At 39.0% G+C, this 23,488-nt stretch overlaps 1 protein-coding gene across 2 annotated transcripts in view; it reads left to right on the forward strand.

Moving 5' to 3' along the window:
- The first annotated feature begins 2,597 nt into the window (after positions 1-2,597).
- Positions 2,598-23,488, forward strand: part of Tgi (Tondu-domain-containing Growth Inhibitor) — an 87,837-nt gene continuing 66,946 nt past the window's right edge. Inside the window, exon 1 of one of the 2 annotated variants that reach the window (XM_083133376.1) lies at positions 2,598-3,070. In XM_083133376.1, the coding sequence (XP_082989502.1) occupies positions 2,713-3,070 (358 nt within the window). In that variant the 5' untranslated portion in view covers positions 2,598-2,712. Of the gene's footprint in view, positions 3,071-22,505; positions 22,788-23,488 lie in introns of those variants that run through there. The other variant, XM_083133383.1, reaches the window with a different exon arrangement.

Genomic DNA, 23,488 nt, shown 5'->3' on the forward strand with positions numbered 1-23,488 from the left:
TTGGGGGAGGGGAGGGCAAGTGCCTCTGTGTACCCTGCTATATCTGCCAATGCGACACAAGATATTAAAAATTTGCCCCCTCTAGGATTGACTTCGCCCCTCCCCCCTACAAAGAATTCCTGGCTACGGGCCTGTACGTACATACAAACAGGGTTATGCAATTTCGCGCAAAAAAAACTTAAAATATGTATAAGTACGTAAAAAATAGATCAAACATAAACATTAAAAGAAAGCATGGTTTTAGATGGTTATTGTTATTTTGGCAGTGGCAGAAAACAAAAGAAAAGGGCTTTAAAAGAACTTTCCTTCCGAATTTGTATATATAAGCAAGTGTATAACAATGTTTTTCCTGTACTTTCTTCCTTTTTGGAAATTCAACACCACTTGAACGTTTGCTTTTAAACATTTCTCACTTTATTTTCATTAACAATAACAGCTACATAAGAAACTTAACCGGAACAGCATAGTTTCACCAAACCTTCCTGAAATGGGGCGCGGAGCGAGTCGTCGGGCAGGATTGAAATCAGCGTAGCCAGATAATTTTTCTTGGCTATCTTCTAACCTTTGACGATGTAAACAACGACTTGAACTATTCAGCTTAAGAAGGTTTATTTCTAATCTGATAATTCACTTTCTACTTTTTTAGTCATTAACATTTTATATTTGCAGTTGTAGGGGCATAAAAATATAATATATATATAATATATAATATATTTTAACGCCTAAAGGAAAACTTTTGTGAACTATCAGTCTTTTTTAATTTATCATTCTTACTGCTCCCCCGAAGTTCATGTGTGTTATTTACGCCACTGTGTATTTGATTTGATTTATTCCGATCGTTTTATCATCTATGGTACATCCAACGGCGAAAGAAACAGTAGGCGAATTCACCACCATTTTCATTCGGTCTGAATTGCAATGAATTGAAATAAAGACGTCAATAAGCAAAGAACAATGCCTGCTTCGAACCAACATAGTTTCATTCCTTAAAACAACACATGATATAGAATAAAAAAGTAATCAAACTAGCTGTGGACAATTTGCTTACCATTATCTATGCCGTTGACTGCACAAAATGTACAGGATCAACGAAGTTAGTAATAACTTGTGTTTTATAAAGCGTATATGGAAACTCTTGCAAGTGAATTGTATCTTCTGCAAATATGCTGTACAGAGAAGCAAACTGTACTAATTGAGGCAAGTGTACATGATATTAAACAGATCACTCTTATACATAAGTATCTAAAATTATAAGATTATGCTACATATAAATAGTAAAACAATGCTAATACAATTCACATAAAAAAAAGATAGTTACACTTCTACAGCAAACAATGCTTAAGATGAAAACAGTACACAAGAAACTTGTAGTTAGGTTAAATGGACGTTACGTTTGAATTTGGCAATAGAAATTTGGTCAAGTTTTCGGTGTTACTGGTTCGATAGATATTTTTATTTTTGTGTATGAGGGGTTTTCTTAGGATGTAAATATAGTAACTGTTTCAAAATTATGTGTAAATATTATCATAGATTTAATTACCTAGGCTAGAACCAACAATGTTCTACGGTACTCAGAACTGCAAGTAAATAGTTTAGTTTACCGACTAGTAACATTCATACAAACTTCCATACTCCTCGCAAGCTAAAAACATTTGATAAAATGTTGCTTTATTAACATCTGATTTAAAGTATAAAATTAAAAAATGAATCCCTTTATCACGTATTTAACAATGTGTATATATTGAAATATTTTGTAATTTTTCCTCCTTACGCTTCCTGTAAGTGTAGTTAGTACCCATTTATTCTATTTTCTATAATTGTATCATTCCATCACAATTATCCAAAAGTGGCAGAAGAGCGATGTAAGATAACGAAAAATATAATAATTCATTCTCATCGTCGCGATTACCCTAAAGAGCCACAACAGCGGCACAAACGAAAACAAAAGAAACCACCTTGAACCAAACAGCTCTTTAATGGCCAGTAGGCTACCTTGCAAGCGGTTTTTTGTTAGATAACGTGTGGTCATCGAATCCATTGATTGGTTCTGCCACTTTCGACTAATCGCGAAGATGAGGATGAGTGATGATTTGATGAAATTGAAGTAGCGACACTCACAAAGAACACCCATGCCCAGGCCGGGATTCGAACCCGGGACCCCTGGTGTCGTAGCGCGCTGTGCTAACCACTCCGCCACGGAAATCGGCGGACAACGCATGAGTCCCATCGCCGCTGTTTTCTGGTTTTCGAGGTCAGAATCCGCTATTGCTTTAAAGTACTTGCACCAATTGTTCTCACGTTGTTGGGTCAACACCGAAATTTCGTAGCTCCCAGCGGGAATCGAATCCGGGACCTCTCGGACCAATGGTGGGAGCGCTAATAATTAGTCTTCGCGGGAGCACCACCAAAAAATGTAAGTTCATTTGCAAATTGTGTTGCTTCGGCGCTTCGCCATAAAAAAATCCTGGCTGAACGTACAGGTACGAAATTCGTCTTGTGCGTTGGAAACACTGTCAGCAGACTTAAGAGGTCGTCTGCACGATTCTTGAAAACATTAACACACACTGGGAAACGTTCCGAGTGCATCAGGTGATCCGTACTTGTCAAAAGTGTGAAAAGGATCGAGGCGTTGCATTTCGCATCGCGTATGCACCCCAGTTCTGTTCTTACCTAACGTCACTATGTTTGTGCAGGGGAATTAAATCCCCCAACATGCCACAGTGCTCCGTGGCCTCGTGCAACAACGGAAGCCGGGTCGACAACGGGACGGTGTTTCACGTGTTCCCTCGGAATGCTCGCTTGAGGAGGGTTTGGGAGCAACGAAGTCGCGCCGGTGGAAGCTTTCACAAGGCAAGGATTTGCTCCGCTCACTTCGAGGATAGCGCGTACACCTTCAAGAGCGAGTCGGCCGGGATGCCAACCCGGAGAGTCCTGAAGAGGGACGCTGTTCCCACGCTCAATCTGGGGAACGGGGTTGCCCAGCGGAAGGAGAGGGAAGAACGGGCGAGGAGGAGGAACATAGTCAAGGAAACAGGAAAGAAAAGTAGGAGATGGATTTTGCGAGACACAGGTAAGTGCAATGAACATTTCTGTTACTTTTTCTTCACGTTAGGCCGAAAAGGTACAGTGGCGTGTTCAGATATTTTGTATGGGTCATGGCTTCTTTTGAATTTAAATTTCAATTTGAATTTAAAATTTTGGGTGCGTCAGCACTAAGGCTATTTTGCACCCGTCACATTATACGGGGTCCAGTCCCTTATCGTTACACATAACAACTCTAACGTTGCATGACTAAAATATTAAAATCTTCTGACTTTCGTTAAAAGCTGAGGCTGTAAGGGAGCACTCAGCACAAATAAGGACAAAACAAAATTATACTGGCTATGGGGCCAGTCGCCAGAGCCTCGTTAGTCTGCAGTCCAGGGTGTACTACGTGGAAGTGAGGTTGACTATTGGGTGCCCTACGTGGAAACAGCACCCCTTACATCCCGCCATAGCTTCTTGTTGTCATCGCTATATTTTATTCTACCTTATTTTCATGCAGTTGCGGTGTCAGGAATCTGGTATGCATGAGCGTTGCCAGACGTGTTTGTGAGTTTTTTTTGGGGGGGGGGGTTCAGACAATTAATGAAATTTCAATATTAGACAGTGGCGTGTCCAGTGGGTTTTGGTGGGAGTCATACCCACCTCTTTGGCTCAGTATTCCTAAAAAGGAACGTTAAAGGCAGGAAGAGATGGCAAAATGAGAACTGCCTACTGAAAATAGTTCACGTAACCCCCCTCCCCTTTCGAAAATCCTGGGCACGCCACTGATAATAGTACACAGATATTTTAACAAATGACATCAATCGGTTCTCACGTTTTGTAAGGGCCGGACTTTCTTGTGCCAGAGATTTAAGTGGGCCTCAGCTTCTAATGGAAATGCATATAGCACATTTATTTATTTATTCCATCTTATTTTTATTGCTTAATTTGTCCATTGCATTCTACAGGGTGGGCCAATCTGATTTAGGATGGGCAGTGGCGAACTCTGATACAAGGCAGAAAGCAGAAAACAGATTATATGCTGGTTCCATGGACGTCCGCAGGATTTCTTCCAAGGGGGGGGGGGCAAAGGGGGCACATTTTCCCCCATAAGAGTGTCTCCTCAAAAAACATTGCTTGAATTTTAATTCATCATGTTCATGCAATAATAAACATGTATTATTGTGGCTGAAATGAAATTATATATGTGAGATATACAATTTTTGGTTGACTTTCACATTCCATATGGGAGGCTTGACCCCCCCCCCCCTTGCCCTCCCTTCCGGACCCTCGTGGCGGAGTGGTTAGCACATCGCGCTACGACGTCAGGGGTCCCAGGTTCGAATCCCAGTCTTGGCATGGATGTTTGTGAGTGTCCATTCATCAATTTCCTCATATCATCATTCATCCCCATCTTCGCAAATTAGCCGAAAATTGCACAAGAAGCGAAGTAAAATAAAGCAAATCAATCAATCAATTAAGTAGAAAAGAATGCCTCTAATTTATAGCTAATTGTATTAAATCGGCTGCATTACCCCATAGAAAAGAATGGGATGCTAGAGCATTTGTTGAGGAGGGTGGGGGTAAATGACATATTTTCAGGTGGCCTCCGTCCCGGATGTCATATCTTGAAAGGTTCTCCTTTTAGCTTTACTTTCCCTCTTTCTCCCTTTCTTTCCTACTTTTCTTTCCCTCTGTCTTTCTACCTATTCTCTATTTCTTTTTCTTCCTCTTTTTCTAGATGTTTCCCATCTCTTGCTGTCTCTGTTTCTTTCTTACTCTATTTCCTGTTCCTTTCTTGCTCTATTCCTCTTTCATTATTTTTCTATATTTGTCTCTCATTTCTTCTTCTGTCTCCCTCTTTCTTTCTATCTTTCTTTCTTTCTTTGTTTGATTTTCTTTCTTTCTTTCTTTGATTCTCTTTCTTTCTTTCTAACTCTTTCTTTGATTCTCTTCCTTCCTTGTCATTATTTGATTCTCTTTCTTTCTTTTCTAACTCTTTCTTTGATTCTGTTTCTTTCTTTTCTAACTCCTTATTTGATTTCTCTTTCTTTCTTTTCTAACTCTCTTTGTTTGATTCTCTTTCTTTGTTCTCTAACTCTTTCTTTGTTTGATTCTCTTTCTTTGTTCTCTAAGTCTTTCTTTGTTTGATTCTCTTTCTTTCTTTCTTTTCTAACTCTTTCTTTGTTTGATTTTATGTATTTCTTTCTTCTATAACTCTTTCATTGTTTGATTCTCTTTCTATTTCTTTTCTCTTTCTTTGTTTGATTTTCTTTCTTTATATTTTCTCTTTCTTTGATTCTCTTTCTTTCTTTCTTTCTTCTCTAACTCTTTCTTTGTTTGATTATCTTTCTTCTTCTGTTTCTCATTTCTCTTTCAATCTTTATCTTCTTTTTCCCTATCTCTTTCTTTCTCTTTCTCCATTTGTCTTTCGTAGTCTGTATTTATATTTCTCTCTTACCTCTCTCATTTCCTTCTTCCTATGAAGGGCGCCTGCAGAGGGAACAACTGGCCCCCTGAGATATCTGAAAAGACTTAATATAATTCAAATGGTGGAATTGTAGCGTGAAAAAATGGACGAGGTGTACCATGAGAGACAGCAGATTAAGTGCCTATGTGCGAGTATGTATGCGTCAGAGAGAGAATTTTGTTCTACTCTAATGATTCTGAGAATTTCCTACCAGAGACTATTCCACCCTCACTAATACCCCACCCACCAATGCCCCCAAGTTTTTCCACAAAAATTCAATTTATGGTCATTTTGGCAACATGGCCTTTGTTCTCCCCTTCACTGGCAATACTCAGGTCCGTAGCAAGGCAGGTCAAGGGAGGGCTCAGCCCCCTGGCTGATGGCAGTGGCACTGGGGGGGGGGGCTGACGGCAGTTCTAGGGGCTCAGCCCCCCTGGCCCCTGCCTGGCTACGGGCCTGTATAGAACAGACTGTCCGAGCAACTGCAGACAATTTATACTCATACGGCATTTCTGAGGCCCCAGAGGTTAAGTTGCCAGGGCCTCTTAGATTGAGCCAGTACGCCCCTCCCCCCCTCAGACATACTGGGAACCCACTCGACCACCTTCCACATGAAAATAAATAAATAGAGAAAAAAACAGTCTTGTTATTTGTGGTGTCCACTGACTCGTAAATTACAGTAACTCTGTTTATACATACGTATTCTAAGTTCACCGATCGGAAGTTTCTATTTAGTGAATTTCAAGTTCAAATTTTGTTATTGTTGACCTACATTTTGTCTATTTCGTATTTTTTTAAAAAAAAACTACACTCTGTGTTTAATTTCTGAAATTATATAAAGTGCAGAGAAAACATTGGGGGGCCCCTGCACCTCGCGCCCCCCCGCATTGCGTTATTTGCGGGGGCGGCCGCTACGCCACTGGTTCAGTCAGCCTCAGCGAACAGTCACACTTCTATCTGTTTTTTGCGTATACTGTTATCGTTATCAGCATTTTTGTTATGCATTTTTATTATGTAATGTATTAAATGAGTATTAACAACACACTCTTATTGTGTGTAGGTCAGACATCTACCACAAATGGCGCAGGAACGTTTATGACTTGTGGCTGCTACAAAGTTCACCCTCTATACGTACAGTCACCGGCAATAAAAATGGAACACCTAGATCCTGGAATACTCGCTTCCCTGCAAGGCGTTGTGTGTGCTGCCTAACTCTCCAGGGGTGCTAGAAGTTGCCATGCTTGCTATTGAAAAATTGCTTTAAAATCCAATCGCCGTAGAGTTAGGCAATACACATAACACCTTACAGGAAAAGCTAGTATTTCAGGATCTAGGTGTCCCATTTTTATTGTTGGTGACTGTACATGTCCAGAAAGTAAGTTCCGATTAGCCATAATATAAAACAAGGACATCAGTAGTAATTTACATTTATTGTATTACTTCCAGTGACTCGTAACCTACTTTTCGACATATTCAGCGCCGTTTTCGTTATTGTAGCGTGAGACTAAAATTTTGTCTGCCCGCGTCATGTGTGTGTGCCGCAATAGATTAGAACCATCTGTATCGCAGCGTTGCTGTCAAAACCTTGTCGGGTCTCGCTCATAACACAAGCAACAACCAACATCGTGTTCTGACGTCAGTGCAGAATGCCTTCATTGTTAGGTTTAGTTCTCTTAGCATAAAAAATACACTTTTGGTCGAGGCCAGATAAATTGTCAGTGTATATAAACAACGAACGCATTCCTCGCTTACGCCAGAACACGATGTTGGTTGTCGTGTTATGATGAGACCCAGCGTTGTCATGCGAGAAACCAGCTGAAGGAAGAAGCAAGGATGTGACCTTAGAACTCTCTCAGGGTAGGATGTAAGGATTAAGGACGATTTTTAAAGGGGGGAGGGTAAAATTAGCACCAAAGTTACGAGAAACTTAGTCTCTGAGAAAAAAAATTAAGGGAGTGTCGCGTATTTGGGAGAGGGCATTATGGAGTATTGGGGGTGTGTGCGTAAATAACTGCTATGGGTAATCATTACGCAAAGAAGACGCTGTTAGTATGTAATATGGTTGCGGGGTGTACAGTGGTGCCAACTTATTTGCCCACCCAATAATTTGCCTCGTATTGTTGTTATATTTTAGAAATAAAGTCCGCGCGATTAAGAAAACAAACGGTTTCATAATAATGCACTTAAATAATTCTCACAACTTAATTACTGTTCATAACAATTTGTTAGATCTCTATGTAATATTTACACAGTCCGTGGTCATATCCTTATTCTGAAAGTAATGGAGAACAAAGGCTTATAGCCAGCCTCCGTGGATACACTACCAAAGAAGATTTATGCAAACTACTGCTTATATTAATATGCATAAGATATTATTAATCATAAACTTTACTTTTTCTCAACAGAATCTAACAGCCGTTTTGTTGTTCAATAAATATTCAATTGTTTCTTTATACAAATTCTGGTGATCTCACCTACACGTATGTAAGATAATAAATGCGTGCTCGTATATCTCTATTATTATACCTTTTTTTACCTATTCATGTAACGATAGCAATACAATATTAATTTACAGATTTTAATTAATATTATTTTTATTTCAAGTTAATAAAATTATTTTAATTTTAACATTTATATTAATATTATTATTATTTCTGAGACATTTGGTTGATTGATTAATTGATTTGGTTTATTTTACTTACCTTTTCTGCCAATTTTGCATAATCGCGGAGATGAGTGATGATATGATGAAATTGATAAAAGCACGCTCACAAAGAACACCATGCCCAGGCCGGGATTCGAACCCCTGGCGGCGTAATGCGCTGAGAAACTTGGTTCGGAGCACCCTCCCGAAATATATTTTAGATGCGAGCCTGGCGCTACTGTGTATAAATATACATGTCAAAATAAATGTATGAGGACGACGAGACTTTCGGAAGACCCTGTACAATCGCACAAGTCAAAACTCACGGCAGGCTGTGGAAGTCGAGTTGCAGGTAACGCTTGTAGGCGAAGGTCGGTGTGAAAATTCTTCTGGAATCGTGGAATGTGTGTCCTGGATGCTTCAGGATCTCCACTCACGAAAGTAGGTGGCGTGACGACTCTGTGAGCGAAGGAATTCCATTGCCTACTTCTCATTGTTGAAACAAATGGCGTTGCGACGGGCGATTTCGGAAACCAGAACGAGCCGCGCTCGCCAGCCTAATATGTTGCTGTCTCCTTCATTCAATAAACAACCGCCTCTAGACGCGTTTGCTTTGATTGCATTCCTAAATTAAATGACACGACGTGTCGAGCCTGAGAATTTTGTAGTTCTCTTGGGAAGATGCGGAAGGATACGGTCGGATCGATGACAGCTGGAGCCCTCTGTTGAGCACATTTTAAGTTCTTCAATCGGCAGTTCTCCCCCCTTGTTTGTTTAGAAGAGCTGAATGAGTTTGCTCGTAATTCAGATTCAAGCCTCTTCAAACTTCCTTTAATTTTAGATTTAACGAAGTCGAGAATGAGGCAAGAAATCCCTCCTTTTTATTGGTGTTTTATGCTCGTTTTTTTTCGGTGTGTCGAAAACTGAATTGCATTATGATTGTCTAATTGTGACGTACCCAAGGAGTTTTGGTGGGGGCCACCCTATCATTTGGCCCAGAATTCCTTAAAAAAAACGTCAAGGGCAGGAAAAGATGGCAAAATGATGACTGCCTACTAAGAAAAAAATATACGTAACTCCCCTTTCGAAAATCACTGTTGCCACTGTTGTCAATTGGTTAAAATGTCTGGGAAACGTCCCAGAATCGCGGGGTGAGGCTCGGATTTATATATTTGGATCCTCCTCCCCCCGCGGACACTCCATATACCCAAGGTTACGCTACCCCCCCCCCCTCTAAGCAATAGGTGGTCAGCTGGCATTGGAAATTTTTCTATACAAAGGCGCACGATGTGTTGAAAAAGTCTCGCATTTCGGTAACGCAGGGGTAGGATCACACATGGCAACCAGCTGATTGCATCACCCGCTCTCCCTTGCTCGCCGGTTGGAAATACGACGATTGCCCCCAGAAAGCTTTTCTATTGTCGAGATGTGCATTCCTACCTTGGTTTGCGTTTCTTACCATAGATGGCACTTCCGTCTTTCCATCTCTCTCTCGCTCTCTCTTGAAAGATATGTTGTTTTGTCCGTAGATTCAGTGGCCCAAATTTTTGAAAAATATTGGGTGTGTTCAACTCAAACACTTGTTTCATAACTTAATTCACAAAATAATGCATGGAATCACATTTTGTTCTCCTTGATGCACCTTCATATAACTTTCATGAATATGATCACAGAGGAAGTATAAATAACAGAACGCTAAAAATGTAAATTTGATATCGACCACTGTGATTTGAAAGTAATTTTTGTGATAACAATCACTTAGTGATTAAATCATCAGAAGAATGCAATGCAGCCTAATTAACATAAATTTTCTAAAGTTTGTAATTATACAAACCTTTCTTTTTTCCAATTTGGCGATTTGACTTTATTTCCAAAATATAACTGAACGCTAACTCACCGTTGTGTAGCTCGACGTGTTGCAAATGTCTCTTCTTTCTGCACTCGTCCCTATAAATTAATCACAAACATCCATAAAATGCAAATTTTCAGCACTGCCTTTAACACAGCAATATAATTGAAGTCTTTTCACGTGAAAATCGTCTGCCGCTGAAACAACACAGAGTAACGCTGGCAAAATACGTTAAGAGGGAAGTTAAGAGTTCAAACAGCCATCACACAAACACAAGACGATCGATTATAAAATAAGCACATACTGATCATAGGCGTGCGCACGGGGGGGGGGGGGGCAATTGCCCCCTAATCATGTTCGTCAGCAGATTTTTTTCCAAGGAGGGAGGGTTAAACGAGGCATGTTTTCCTCATTATAGTGTTGCGCTCTGAAAAACACCACTTGAAATTGAAATTAACACTTTCCTGCATCCCCACTACATACACAATGTAAACTACTGTGACTGAAATGTGTACTTTTAGGTTAATTTTCCAGGGGGAGATGGAGATATGCTCCCCCCCCCTTTCCAGACGTTCATACCCTATATATATTCACATAGATATTTACTGTAGAGGAATCTTATCGCCGTTAGTAAACGATGTTATACTCTTGTAGAAAATGAAGTTATTTCCAAGCATCTTCGGGGGAGGGGCCTTCATTACTTCCTACATAACTGAAATATAATACGCCTAAAGTTACACTAAGGGGATTTTCGGTAGCCCTTTTCGGTAGCCCGGGCACGCACTACATACGCCCCTGTTTCGTGCCATCAATACATTAAAACAATGAGATGGAATGAGATGTTTCCTTTCAGACTGAGCTTTCATTACGGTTTTTGCTCGGAGCGGCAACTTCATATAAATATGATTGATTGATTGATTTAGTTTATTTTACTTCGCGTTTTGTGCCTCTTGGCTAATTTGCGAAGATGAGGATGAGTGATGAAAGGATGAAATTGATGAATGGACATTCACAAACAACCAAGCCCGACCGGGATTCGAACCCGGGACCCTTGGCGTCGCAGCGCGATGTGCTAACCGCTCGGCCACAGGGTCGGGCCATATAAATATGAGGGGAGGAGGCAAGATTGACAACAATATTTTTTTGCGTATAATGTATATACACGTCTTGAGGAATTTGGGGGGCAGAAAGTGCGTTGCCCCTCCTAAGTCGGCGCTAATGTTTTTGCCCCCCCCTAATCAGAGGGTCTGCTAACGCCTATGACTGATATGAAACTTACAGCGTTTTCGTCCTTTCGACGTCCAAAAGGGTTCATCGACAGTCATTTAAGATCGGTGAGGGTCCATAAATTATTAAAATGTTTACTGAAAAAGGATAACACAAGTGAAATGTAATTATAGCAAATGTTACTATATTTCAAACTTGGAAATGCACTTGAATTTTATCTGAGTAGCCACCTTGGCAAAACACTCCATCTGTGATTCATGGACAAAACAAACATTCGTCCCAATAGCTTGAGTAGGATTGGAATTCATGAATATGTCGATAAACATTCAGACGTGGCCAGTATTTATTTCAATTGCTGCCTAGGGGGGTTCATCTCTGAAGATAATCGGTTGCAAGGCTCCGTGGTCTGTTCGCCAAGAAAGTCAATCTTGTGTGTTGGGCGTGGCTTCTGATACTTGCATTCCTTGGAGACCGTCTGCAAATTTACATTTGAGATATCGCAATGTAATCACACACATAGTTGATCCATACGTATGGTATTTGCTTTCGAATTGCCCAATGTCGCATGTTTCTGCCATCAATGTTATCGCAGCCATAAGTACTGTGATAGACAAGCTGGTGAAGGCGAAGAGGTCGGTCGTGTGGTACGTAGAGATTGTGTAGGAGTAGCGACAGTCACAATTGGTAATTAATTCCTTTCAAAACTTGGCAGTGCTCCTTCGGCTTTCTCCCTCTCACTTTCTCAGATTCCATGTTACTATTTATCTCTTTTTCCCTGTACCTCTTCTCCCTGTTTTATATTTTCTTTATTTTCTTCTCTTTCCTTTCCTCTACACTTTTACTCTTCTCTTCCACCTATGTCGCCCTGTCTATTTTCTCTCTTTCTTTACCTTTATTTCTTCTCTTTTTACTGTATCTTTCTTTTCTTATCTTTCCCTCCCTTCCTTTCCTTTCCCTTTCACTCTTTTCTTCTACCTGTCTCTTCATTTCTTTCTTTAACTTTATTTCTTCTCTCTTTCTTCCTGCTTCTGACATTCTTTGTTTTCTTCTCCTTCCCTCCCTCTTTCTTTCCTTTTCCCTTTCATTATTTTGTTCATTGTTTTCCCCTCTCTTTTCTCTTTCTTTACCTTTACTTCTTCTTTCTGGTCCTCATTTTCTCTTTTCTTTCGTTTTCCTCTATCTCTTCCACCCTTCTCTTTACTTCTCTCTTTCTGATCCCTACTTTTATCTCTTTTCCTCTGTGTCTTCTCTGTCTCTTTTTCCTCAATTTCTTTCTCCATATTCTTTCCTTCTCTCCCTCACCTTTTCTGTGTTTATTTCCCTATTTATTTCCCTATTTATTTCCCTGTTTCTCCCCCTCTCTGTCTCTCTTTGAATCTCTATTCTCCTTGACTTTTCTCTCTCCTATCTCCATCCGTGACTTTCAATTTATCACATGTATATATGTGTGTATTGTGAAGGTCGCTAATTTTGCGCATTGCATAGAACCAAAAGATATTTCCATATACTACCCGAGATCGCAAACATTGTTTAGTTTCAAATAGTGGTCAATTACAAAACCTAATGTGAATTCTGATACATACATTTAGTTACCTCTGCAGACAGTTGGCTATATATTTTTAAGTAATTTTATTGTTTATGAACAAGGAATACTTCAGAAAGTTCTTTTTCAACAAACTCTGGTTATGCATATACTAAGTATGTGACCACATGCAACAGAAAACCCATCATGGAGATTCTTCAAAGGGGGAGAGGGCGATTTGTAAGAAGTGATTACGTCATTGTAACTTCCTCATCTGGTATAGTGTAAAGATGAGATTTGATTATTGACTTAATATTCATAAAAAATATATATTAATGTGATGAACAATAATCATGGAACTTTGTGCTCCTTCGTTGATTTCTAATTAATCGTCCATTCTAATCACCACGATTATCCTTAGATGCCGACAAGCGACGCAAGAGAAGTTCAAATGGGGAATTATTTACCGCAATTTGTTTTACTTCCTTATGCTCAAAATTGCATTTAAAATGTTATTTTTAGTAGCAAACCCCCACCCCCTACCTTATTGAAAATTTATGGGTGACCTTGTGGCTTACAGCTACATTATTGAAGAGAAGAATGGAAGTAGCGAATATCGGAAGCGCAATTTCCGGATGCTTTTGCGTCCCGACCCCCCCTTCCCTCCCACGGAATTACGCATTTAAAATAAAAATACAATATTGTCCTCCGGATTATCTGTCCTTTCCTGTAAAAACAGGGCGCTCTTTGTAGGGGATGAGGGGGAATTCTCTCTTCGCTGCTATTTTTTGGCACTTCGTGAACTGTGTACATAGGCCTAACTTAGACGAACATTGGAAAACCCCGTGCGCGTAAGTTGTATTTACATTTACGTCCGTTGATACGTATGTGTGTTATACGTTTTTGTCTGTATTTACTACGTCCTTACATGGATGGAGAATTGCACGCACCCGTGTAGTATTTTTAATATTTCTAGGCCAGGAGGGGAGGTTCAGTAAATTCTCTGTAAGCGTAAGCATGTGTGTGTATGGATGTATATGTTTGGGGGGGGGGTCCCGATGATTCAGGTGTAGTTACTGGAATTCCTCTCTGTCCACTGGTAACTTTTCAGTGCAACACTGTGCAGAACTGTAACTTTGATTGGAGGTTTGTCCCAAGAACTCGATAGGAAATGAATGGTCACGCAGAATAAATGTGGCCATTTTTTATGTGGAACGGAAGGAGGGAGTGGGGGGGGGTGGGGGTTGGACCAAAATAGTAACTTTTATTTTAGGTCTGGAGTCTGAGGGTGAAGAGAGTGAGGTGCCATGATGACTTTGAAGCCCCTCTGAATTTTTTTGACGGGAAAGGGGGAGTCTTCCTCTCAGAAGAGGAATGCATAATGAAAATGCTGATAACCATAAGAGAATAATATAGGCAGAAAACATATAGAAGTGTGACTATTCACTGAGCTTCATTACTTCAGCCGGGGGTTGAATGTACTGTGGGCACTGTGATTGAATACCGTGCATTTTTATTAAGTTATATAAAATTTATAAATATCATACAAATACTACATATTTCTACATCACCCTCAATACGTACAGTCACTGGCAATAAATTTATTTTATGTTTTAAAAGTAGATTTATGCCAAATTTATTACTACTTACAACATAACATTTATAAAATATCTATTTAACATTAATTTTCTTGCCAGGGCAGTTCTTTTTGTACAAATTTTGCCGAACTTAACTACACGTAAGCTATATAATGAATATGTGCTGTTATATCTCTATTTTTATATCGTCCTTTTACTTATTCATGTAAAAAAATATGATATTCATTAATTTGAATATTTAATTAAATTAATATATTTTTTTGTTTAATCATTATTATTATTATCATCATTATGTTGAGACAGTTGTTGAGACAGTTGGTTCGGACCCCCCCCCAGAAACCCCGCCCGCCCGCTTGAATTCCGTATGCTTACAAGAACTGGCCTCAATCATGGCTGCACGAAGCCACAAGCAACAGTTTGTGACGTAGGTGAAACACACCTATTCTCACATTAATATGATATTTCATTTTATACGCTGGAGGATGGGAGACTAGAACTAGTACGGGCGATCGAAAGGGCCTCATGCAGGACTCTATTGACAACGATATGTTGATAAACGCCACACATTTGTGGCAACGCAAGAGCAGGATTACATGGTAATCAGCTGATTTCATTGCCCACACTCTCCTCGCCCTCTTAGGGTTGAAAATTCAACGTTCTCTCTTGACCAAGACGTACGTACATATGGCCGGATTTGATATGTCGTCACCCTTCCCAGATTATTTTCTTCAGGTACTTTGTTGATAGTGTGGATTTGGATTACTAAAATTAGTTCAGTTGTTAATTTAATATTTAATGTAGCTAATGTGCCATTGACCTAACCTAACGGAACAGAAGGGAAGGAACAAGAAGTGTAAGGGTCTGCCCTCTTGTTAAAGGTTCCGTAGGAGAATTTACCTGGACAGAATATTAACAACCAATATTTCTTTCCTTCACATTTACCTAAATTTACTTTTTAAAATAATTAAGAATTATTTTGGAAAAACCTAACCATATTTATATTAGAATGGACGAAACCTCGGAAAACAACTCCTAAGATGGATTGATAAATTGTTAAGAGAGTCATCTTTCATGCAACACAGAATTTTGTTGTGGTGTGAAAGGAGCGACAGCATTTTTTCTATCGCCGAATTCTATTGAAACACATTTTCCTGTTGCTAAATTCACGTAAAACGCATTTTTTCTGTGGCTGAATTATCATAACACACATTTTTCTATTGCCTAATTATCTTAAAACACATTTTTCTGTCTGTTGCTGAATTATCTTAAAATACATTTTTCTGTTGCTGAATTCTCCTAAAACACATTTTACTGTTGCTGAATTCTCCTAAAACACATTTTTCTGTGGCTGAATTATCATAACACACATTTTTTCTGTTGCCTAATTATCCTAAAACACATTTTTCTGTTGCTGAATTCTCCTAAAAGACATTTTTCTATTGCTGAATTATCCTAAAACACATTTTTCTGTTGCCGAATTCTCCTAAAGCACATTTTTCTGTTGCTGAATTATCCTAAAACACATTTTTCTGTTGCCGAATTCTCCTAAAACACATTTTCAAATAGCTGAATTCTCCCATGACGCATTTTTAGGTTCTCTGAAAGACATTGTTCTAAATTCTAATTAGTTTTGTAGCTAAAAAAACTGCTAACGGAAGATCAGAAACCGAGGAGGAGTTTTGAAAGCAGGAACCGAAAGACTGTTAATGAAATGTCATTTTTTCAAATGCATAGTTAACAAGAAATTCTTGGACACCATAATCAATTCTTCCAAGGGCAAGGTCAGAGCGACGTTCACTGAAATTCTTGTCCCTGGTCATATTATTTTGAGCACGAAATAACATAAAACCCACAGGCATTTCAACAATTCACGAAAATAGCTTCAAGCGACAATAAAATTAGTGTAAGAAGCAGTGACGTGCGGTGATGTCGACAGTTGGGGTAGCAATCAGTGGCGTGCCCAAGGGAGGTTGGTGTGGGTCATAATCCCCCCATTTAGGGCCCAGCATTCCTAAAAATAGAACGTCAAAGAAGGATTGCAAAATGAGGAAGGACTACTGAAAAGAAGCACGTGTTAATCCCACTCACTTTCGAAAATCCAAAACATGTTGATTTGACTATTAAGCCAGAGATCCCGGGTTCCAACCCCGACCCGGGCATGGGTGTTATTTGTGTTTTTCCCTTCATCAATTTTATCGTACCATCTTAACGATTAGCCAAAAGTGTAGGAAAAGCGAAGTAAAATAAACCAAATGAAACAATCAATCAATGATTTGATTTATGCTACTTAGCATCGCTGTCACATTTGGTTAATCGCGAAGATGGTACAATACAATTAATGAAGATACAAACACAAAAGAAAACACCCATGCCGAGGTCGGGGTTCGAACCCGGAACTCCTGGTGTCATAGCGTGCAGTGATAACCAATCCCCCAGGGTTGGTTGATTTGGTGTTTAAGTCCACTTTATGTACATAAAAGCTAATCGGGACTGGGCCCACAGTTTAAAGTGGGATCCAAACCACTATGTGCGTCCACCTGGTACCGATCCGGGGACACTTGCACTCCCCACGGAGGTCGGCCGACAACAAAGATGAGTGGATACTTGGGTATCGGTAAAGCAAACTGCGTATTTATTCAATGGTACGTAAATTTCAATTGGATTTTTGAAACACCATATTTGCATATGATTAACGTTTTTCCAAAAAAAAAAAATGCATTGCTTGATTTCCCTAATTTCTTCATCTCACGATCTCGTTACTGAAGGATCCGGGCTCGAGCTCTGGCCCGTGTATGGGTGTTTCTTTGTAACAACTTTTCATCCGTTTAATTTAATCAACGTTCACCGTCATGGCAGAATTTAGGTAAAGTGATGGAAAAGCAACGCTAAAGAAAGGAAAAAGAAAATGCAAATAATTTCCTCCCAGTGCATCTGCAGGGCACTGTGAAATCAGGAGTCCAGAGTTCTCTGTTTATGATTGTCCCTCGTGACTTCCATAAGCTCATTAGCTACTTATCGCGATTAAATCTATACAGCTAGAAAAAGTGATGGAAGGTGGCAAAAATTAAATATATTAGAGGGGATGAACAGGTAACAACCACACTTTTTTGAAGATTCTTCAACAATATTCATTTGGTATTTTTAGTTCTGGGATACATTTTACATTCCAAATTATTTCATTATTACCTTCAGAGTACAACACATAGGAACAAGAGTGCGCGCTCGTCACGGGTTCGAATCCCGGCCTGAACTTTGTGAGGTCCCTTCATCAATTTCATTATATCATCACTCATCCTTTTTTCGCGATAACCAAATGTGGCAGAAAGGTGAAGTAAAATAAACCAAACCAACAACAACAATTAGTTCTTGCCCAAATTAATACATCCGTATTTATGACTGTTTAGCTTACCCATTTTTTATTGGAGGCCAAATTATTAGTATATTTTAATAAAACACTACTAAAACGTGAGCGGGAGAGAGAGAGAGGGAGAGCGTGAGCAAATATTTGTTATTTAATCATTATATATTCCATATTTGAAAAAGAAAAGAAACCATAACATTTTTGTCTGCACATAATACAAGTACGTTCCCATTCATATACAAATAAAAATACATCCCATATTATACATACATATTGTACAGCTTTTAAAGGTTGTGTAAATACAGAGAACATAAGTACTGCAGAAAATTTCCCCCTGAGTTCTTTAGAGGATTTACAAAGGAATCGAAGCAGGGGCGGCGCCAGGAATTTTGGATAGAGTGGGCAGAAGCTCCATATTGATAGATTAGGGTGGGCAGTATAAATGTAAGACCATATATAGTATGTGTGTGTAAGACGTGTGCATCCCCTTCTCTCTTACATTCCCGATTTTCCTCTTACATCTTTTCCCTTTCCTTTTCTTGTTTTCCTCATTATTCTTTTTAAATTTATTCTCGCATCTTGTTCCATTTCCTTTCGCTTTGTCTCTGATGGACACATTTATTTCAAGGAAGTGTTTACTCATGCGCAGCCATACCCCAGCCCATTCTAATCACATTCTTTCATGCATGTTAATACAGTGAAATACATGTGAATTAGGTTTAAGCTTGTGTTGCAAATACAAGGCACATACTTGATTTATGTATTCGGCGACAGTGATAGAAAGTGCGATGGTAGACAATCGTGAAGTTTCTTGTAATTTAAATGCACGTTCCTGAGGATAGTATTTTCATCGTATGAATTTTTGACTGAAAGAGATTTCTTACTCCTTGCGGGTCACTTTTCTTAGCTTACAAGGTTTGTACAACTGACGAATATATCTGCATGTTTGTAGTAGCGGCGATTGGGTGCCAACATTTGAGGGGCAAGGACAATATACTTTTCTTGGTAGAAAAGGCTTAGCATTAATAGGCCATAATGCGGAGGCGAAAAGTGGCAAAATGTAGCGGGGGGAAATGCATCTTCACTTACTGCTCCTCCTAATCGCCGCCACTTAATGTTTGAATTAAAATGAACGTATTATTAGGAATAATTTAAAACACACACGGAAAATCAATTCTTTGTTCATTGTCCATGAAGTATTCCTTGGCTAAAGAAAGGCTATTTTAACAAAATATCACTCATAAATAATAAACAAGTAAGATTTAACTATTCAGAATTGAAGATATTAATAGCTAAGTTGCTTTTCGTTTTCTGTACTGTCATGTTACTAATGCGGGAGACGCAATACACATATGCTTACATGAACATATTTTTTGAGGTAACAAAATGATTTAGGACAAAGAATTCATCGAAGTTGATCACCGTACCAGTAATAATTCATCTATTTTCATAGATGACTTGGGTTGTATGGCGTGACCATTTCGAACACACTAGAATGTCAACCTCTATCCTGTGCAGAATACCCTGGAAACTTTTTTCTTTCAGGGCAACGAGTCCCTGGCGCCTGGAACCACTGTCAAAGTAATAATTTATGAGGGTTTGTATTTTGACTGTCATCATGTGTTTGTTTTCGACCCTTGGTTACTTTCATCTAATGAGCATTGAAGCTTATTGTCGTCATTATCAAAATTAGCAGAAAAATGACTTAAAATAAAATAAATCAACCACAACCTACTCTTCCAAAAATGGAGTTTCATTAGTTCATACCTCTTAGAAAGTTGAGGTGGTTGTTTCAAGTGAACAGCATTTCATTAGTGGATCAAAGCAGCTAATTCAGTGAACAATGACGTTGTTTTCCGAAAGTCTCAGGCAATCACCCTGTAAAAATGGACGCATCTTCTGTGGTGATAAAATAGCACGGTTTGTGCGAGTTCTTTCTGTATATTTTTCCCCAATGGGGAAAACGCTGTCACATTATAATGAAGAGGTCCTGTGTTCGACTCCCCTCCTCCTCTGGTGGGAGCACAATGCACACTGCTTCGGACTACATGTTAAACTAGGTTTGATCCCGATTAGCCTATCTGAGAATAAAAGTGGGCTTAAAAACAAACTCACAAAATCGTCATCTGGATAGTTCGTGACATAACTTTTTTCCTTTACTTCAACTGCATCTACAGATTCTGTTGATATTTTCGGTTCATTAATGTGGCAAAATTTATGTGTGGGACGAGGATTTCTAAATGGGATAAGCCACTCATTAGTAATTGAATAATTCTGTAGCCTTTTTCAAACATAACTGGTTTAATAAAATTTATTCACTTCAGTATTGTAGTGATTATTGTGTTTCCTTCTTATTAGTAGAATGAATATAAAGTTGATATTTTGCATACCATATTGATATTTGAAGACAGGTATATAAAAATTGTAATGAAATAAAAAAGGGACACTTCTGGAATTTCAATGCAGAGCTAATTAGAACTATATTATACTCTCTAGCACACTTATCTAAACCCGAAGGTTTATGGCTGCAGCAACACAAGCCTTCCATCTGTCCCTATTTGGGGCAAGATCAATCCAATCTTTCCCATCCTTGCCGATTTCTTTTAGGTCCATCTCATTTTTATCCCTCGTCTCGGCCTTGCTACTGGTCTCTTACCATCAGGTTTCCCAACAAGAATCCTGTAAACTATTCTTTCCTCTGCCATTCGTGCCACATGGCCTGTCCATCTAAGTCTTTTTGATTAAATTATTCTAATTATAATTAAAAAGTCGAAATAATTTATTGTGTTGTTGGAGGATGTAACGGTAAGATGATGTTTTTATTTTTGTTTATTTGGAGATTTATTAACCATACCCAGGCCGGGATTTATATACGTGTGTGGAGGCCCGGAGCTGCAGTCCTCAAGTTCACCCTAAATTCTGATCTAATCTTGCTTTTACCCTGCATAATTTTGAGCCTCCTAAGCCTACTAGCGGCTTTTAATCATGGAAGTATTCATTTGATCACAGTTTTTGTTTCAATAGCTCTAGTAATTACTTTCACATTCTAATGACAAAATTGGCTTTTTATGGGTTGATAATATGTGAACATTTCTAGCATAATCCTAAATGTGGCCCTGTACTAGATATTGTTCGAATATCGACAGCGAATAGATATATTGAATATCGAAAATATCGACGTCGATATTAATATCTAGAAACATCTCGGTCAGATTTTTGCTAGGGAGACAGAGCGAAAGTAGGAGTCCCACACCACAATAGAATGATCACTCTAGTTCTCAGCCAGTTTCCTAAGCCCCCTTCCCTCTTCGCCGTATCGATGAACTAAAAATAAGCTATAATGATTGTTTCTGTTGCATTCGTCATGTACTGGGCAGGCCACGATATCGACTCTCCGATATTTTAAAAATATCGACTCGACATGTTCATTTGCAATTTAACGTCACATCGCTCATCATTGGTATCCACTGGAGTACGTGAAAAAGTAATCTCCTGTACATCGCACCATGTCCCTCCCATGGTATTGGCCACAGTGCGGTCATCACCACGCTCCAGTCGCCTTTTTCCCAAGGGTAGTTCCCAGGTGCGCAGTGATTCGACCTCAAAGCCACTCTATGCAGGAGCACCTGAGATCATCCACCCCCTCGCGGCAGACAGCCGTGAATAATATGGCGGTTCAGGCGGTATTGTCAAAAGAAATAGCCAAAGGCAACCGTGAATGCGTAATTCATATTTTTGACTTACAAATTGCATATTGTGTTTTCGAAGTAAATGAATTTAGATTTTTCCTGCACAACTGTTCTTCTGCTGGAAAAACTAGAGAATGCCGGATATTCTTCATATTTTTACGTGTGTCATAATTTGTCAAATTATTCTGGGTTTCATTAATGTTGGATATTTTCTTATAGAATAGAATACATTTATTCATCATTAATCGATTTACATGCAATAGATGTCGTCAATGATGTATATGATTACATTTTTAGGTTACCTATTGATTACAGTCTGTTGATTATTACACTTACAATCATTAAACCCGCACAAATTAAGATTAAATACAATAAAGCAATGTATTGGTTCGACATAATTGATATAGGCAGATAAATATTGTAATAGAACTGAGATGTGTAGTAGTGGAGATGGGCAAGGAAGAAAAAGAAAAAAGGAATAGAATAATAAATGCCAGTGTCAAATAAAAGCGTGGACGTCCGGAAGGGGACAAGGGAGCGTCCCCCTCCCCGGGAAAAGTAATATAACCATAAAATTCTATTACACGCATTTCAGTTACAGTACTTTATGTTAATTATTGGAAGGAATTTGCAGGAAGATAATAACTTCAAACTCAAGGAGCGTTTTTTAAGGAGAACACTATTACGACGGGGGATATGCCCTGTTTGCCCCTACTGGAAAAAGTTATCTTGCTTGCCCTCCCTGGAAAAAATCCTGCGGACGTTCATTATAAAAAGCTAGACGTTACGTAGATGATGGTGCGATGATATCGCTGTAGGAAAATGTTCCGATGATTTCTATTATTTTCTTGTTTAAAGTGCTTCAGATATTGTGAAACATTCCTGAACAGTTCCTTGTGCCGCTTTTTAAAATCAAATTATTTTTACTCCGTGAGTTGAACTCTACGAAAATTGTCCTAAAACACACTATTCCAGGTGCATAATATGTATTTGATCGTACACTTGACAACAGGTATGAATATTTTTTCTAGTGCGCAGAAACTGAAACGTGTTCCGGAGAGGGGGAATTTAGGGTGTAAAGAATGAAAATTGTCAATACCACGTAATGCCTTTGCTGATGTGCCCCAGGAAGGGCTGTACAGCGCACGAGCTCACCAATCACGTCAACGGTATTTTCCGTTGTTTGAGAGAGATGGCAGCACTTTCCAGCGAGGCTGCGTATTGGCTTCATTCTTTCTGCAGTCCTCTCATACCATACATTCCTGCATGCTGAGGACAGGCAGCCTGGCGAAGGTGCAAGTTTGTGTTACGGCATTCAGTGTTTCTCATTTTTGGAAGAAAGTGGATGAAGTTTGAACTGGAAAATACTTTCATACGAAGAAACCTGAAGTTGTGTGTTATAAGTAAGTGTTGGAAACTTTGCAAATATTTGCAACCCTCGCCCTTCTACACGAGCATCGATATTGACGTGTGGGGTGATAATACGTAGGCCTGGCAATAGGTGCAAAGCGTAAATAACGTCCCGTGGAATGATGTGTAATGTAATGTGTAGTATTCGATTAGGAATAATCTGAAGTTTGTTTCGACATGCGGTTAAACAACTGCATGTGTGTTCTTTTGTGTAAATCAATAACTCGTCAATAAATGGAACATAAATGCTTTTCTTTACGAACGGCGTGTATGTACTTTTGAAAATTGCCGCTATAATTTCACGTAATTATTTTTATTGTCAAGTTTTTGTGCTCTTAGTATTAATTCGGATGTATCTCTTCAGTTTTTATGTAGTGACGTAAATGAAAATTATTAGCGAGCTCAAGGTCTGTCTGACCAAAGTTCAAAAAGTTATCAGAAATTAGTTCAGAATTTTGAATGGTAATCCAATATTTCTCCTGATTTTCGCGAGGTATATTAAGGATCGTTTTTGCATGCAATATACCAAGTCTTCTAAAAATACATTCGAACGGAGACCTGCCAAAATTTGAATGACAGCTCATTTTTCGGTATACTTGTTTACAGTTGGTTTTATTTAATTTGCACGAGTGGCATTTTGTTTGCTGCTTGTTTGTGTGTTGGGCATGTTTATATTTCTGATACAACCTGACTG

The sequence above is a fragment of the Lepisma saccharinum genome, chromosome 1 (genome assembly GCF_977018435.1).
Source record: "Lepisma saccharinum chromosome 1, izLepSacc3.1, whole genome shotgun sequence".
Lineage (NCBI taxonomy): Eukaryota > Metazoa > Arthropoda > Insecta > Zygentoma > Lepismatidae > Lepisma > Lepisma saccharinum.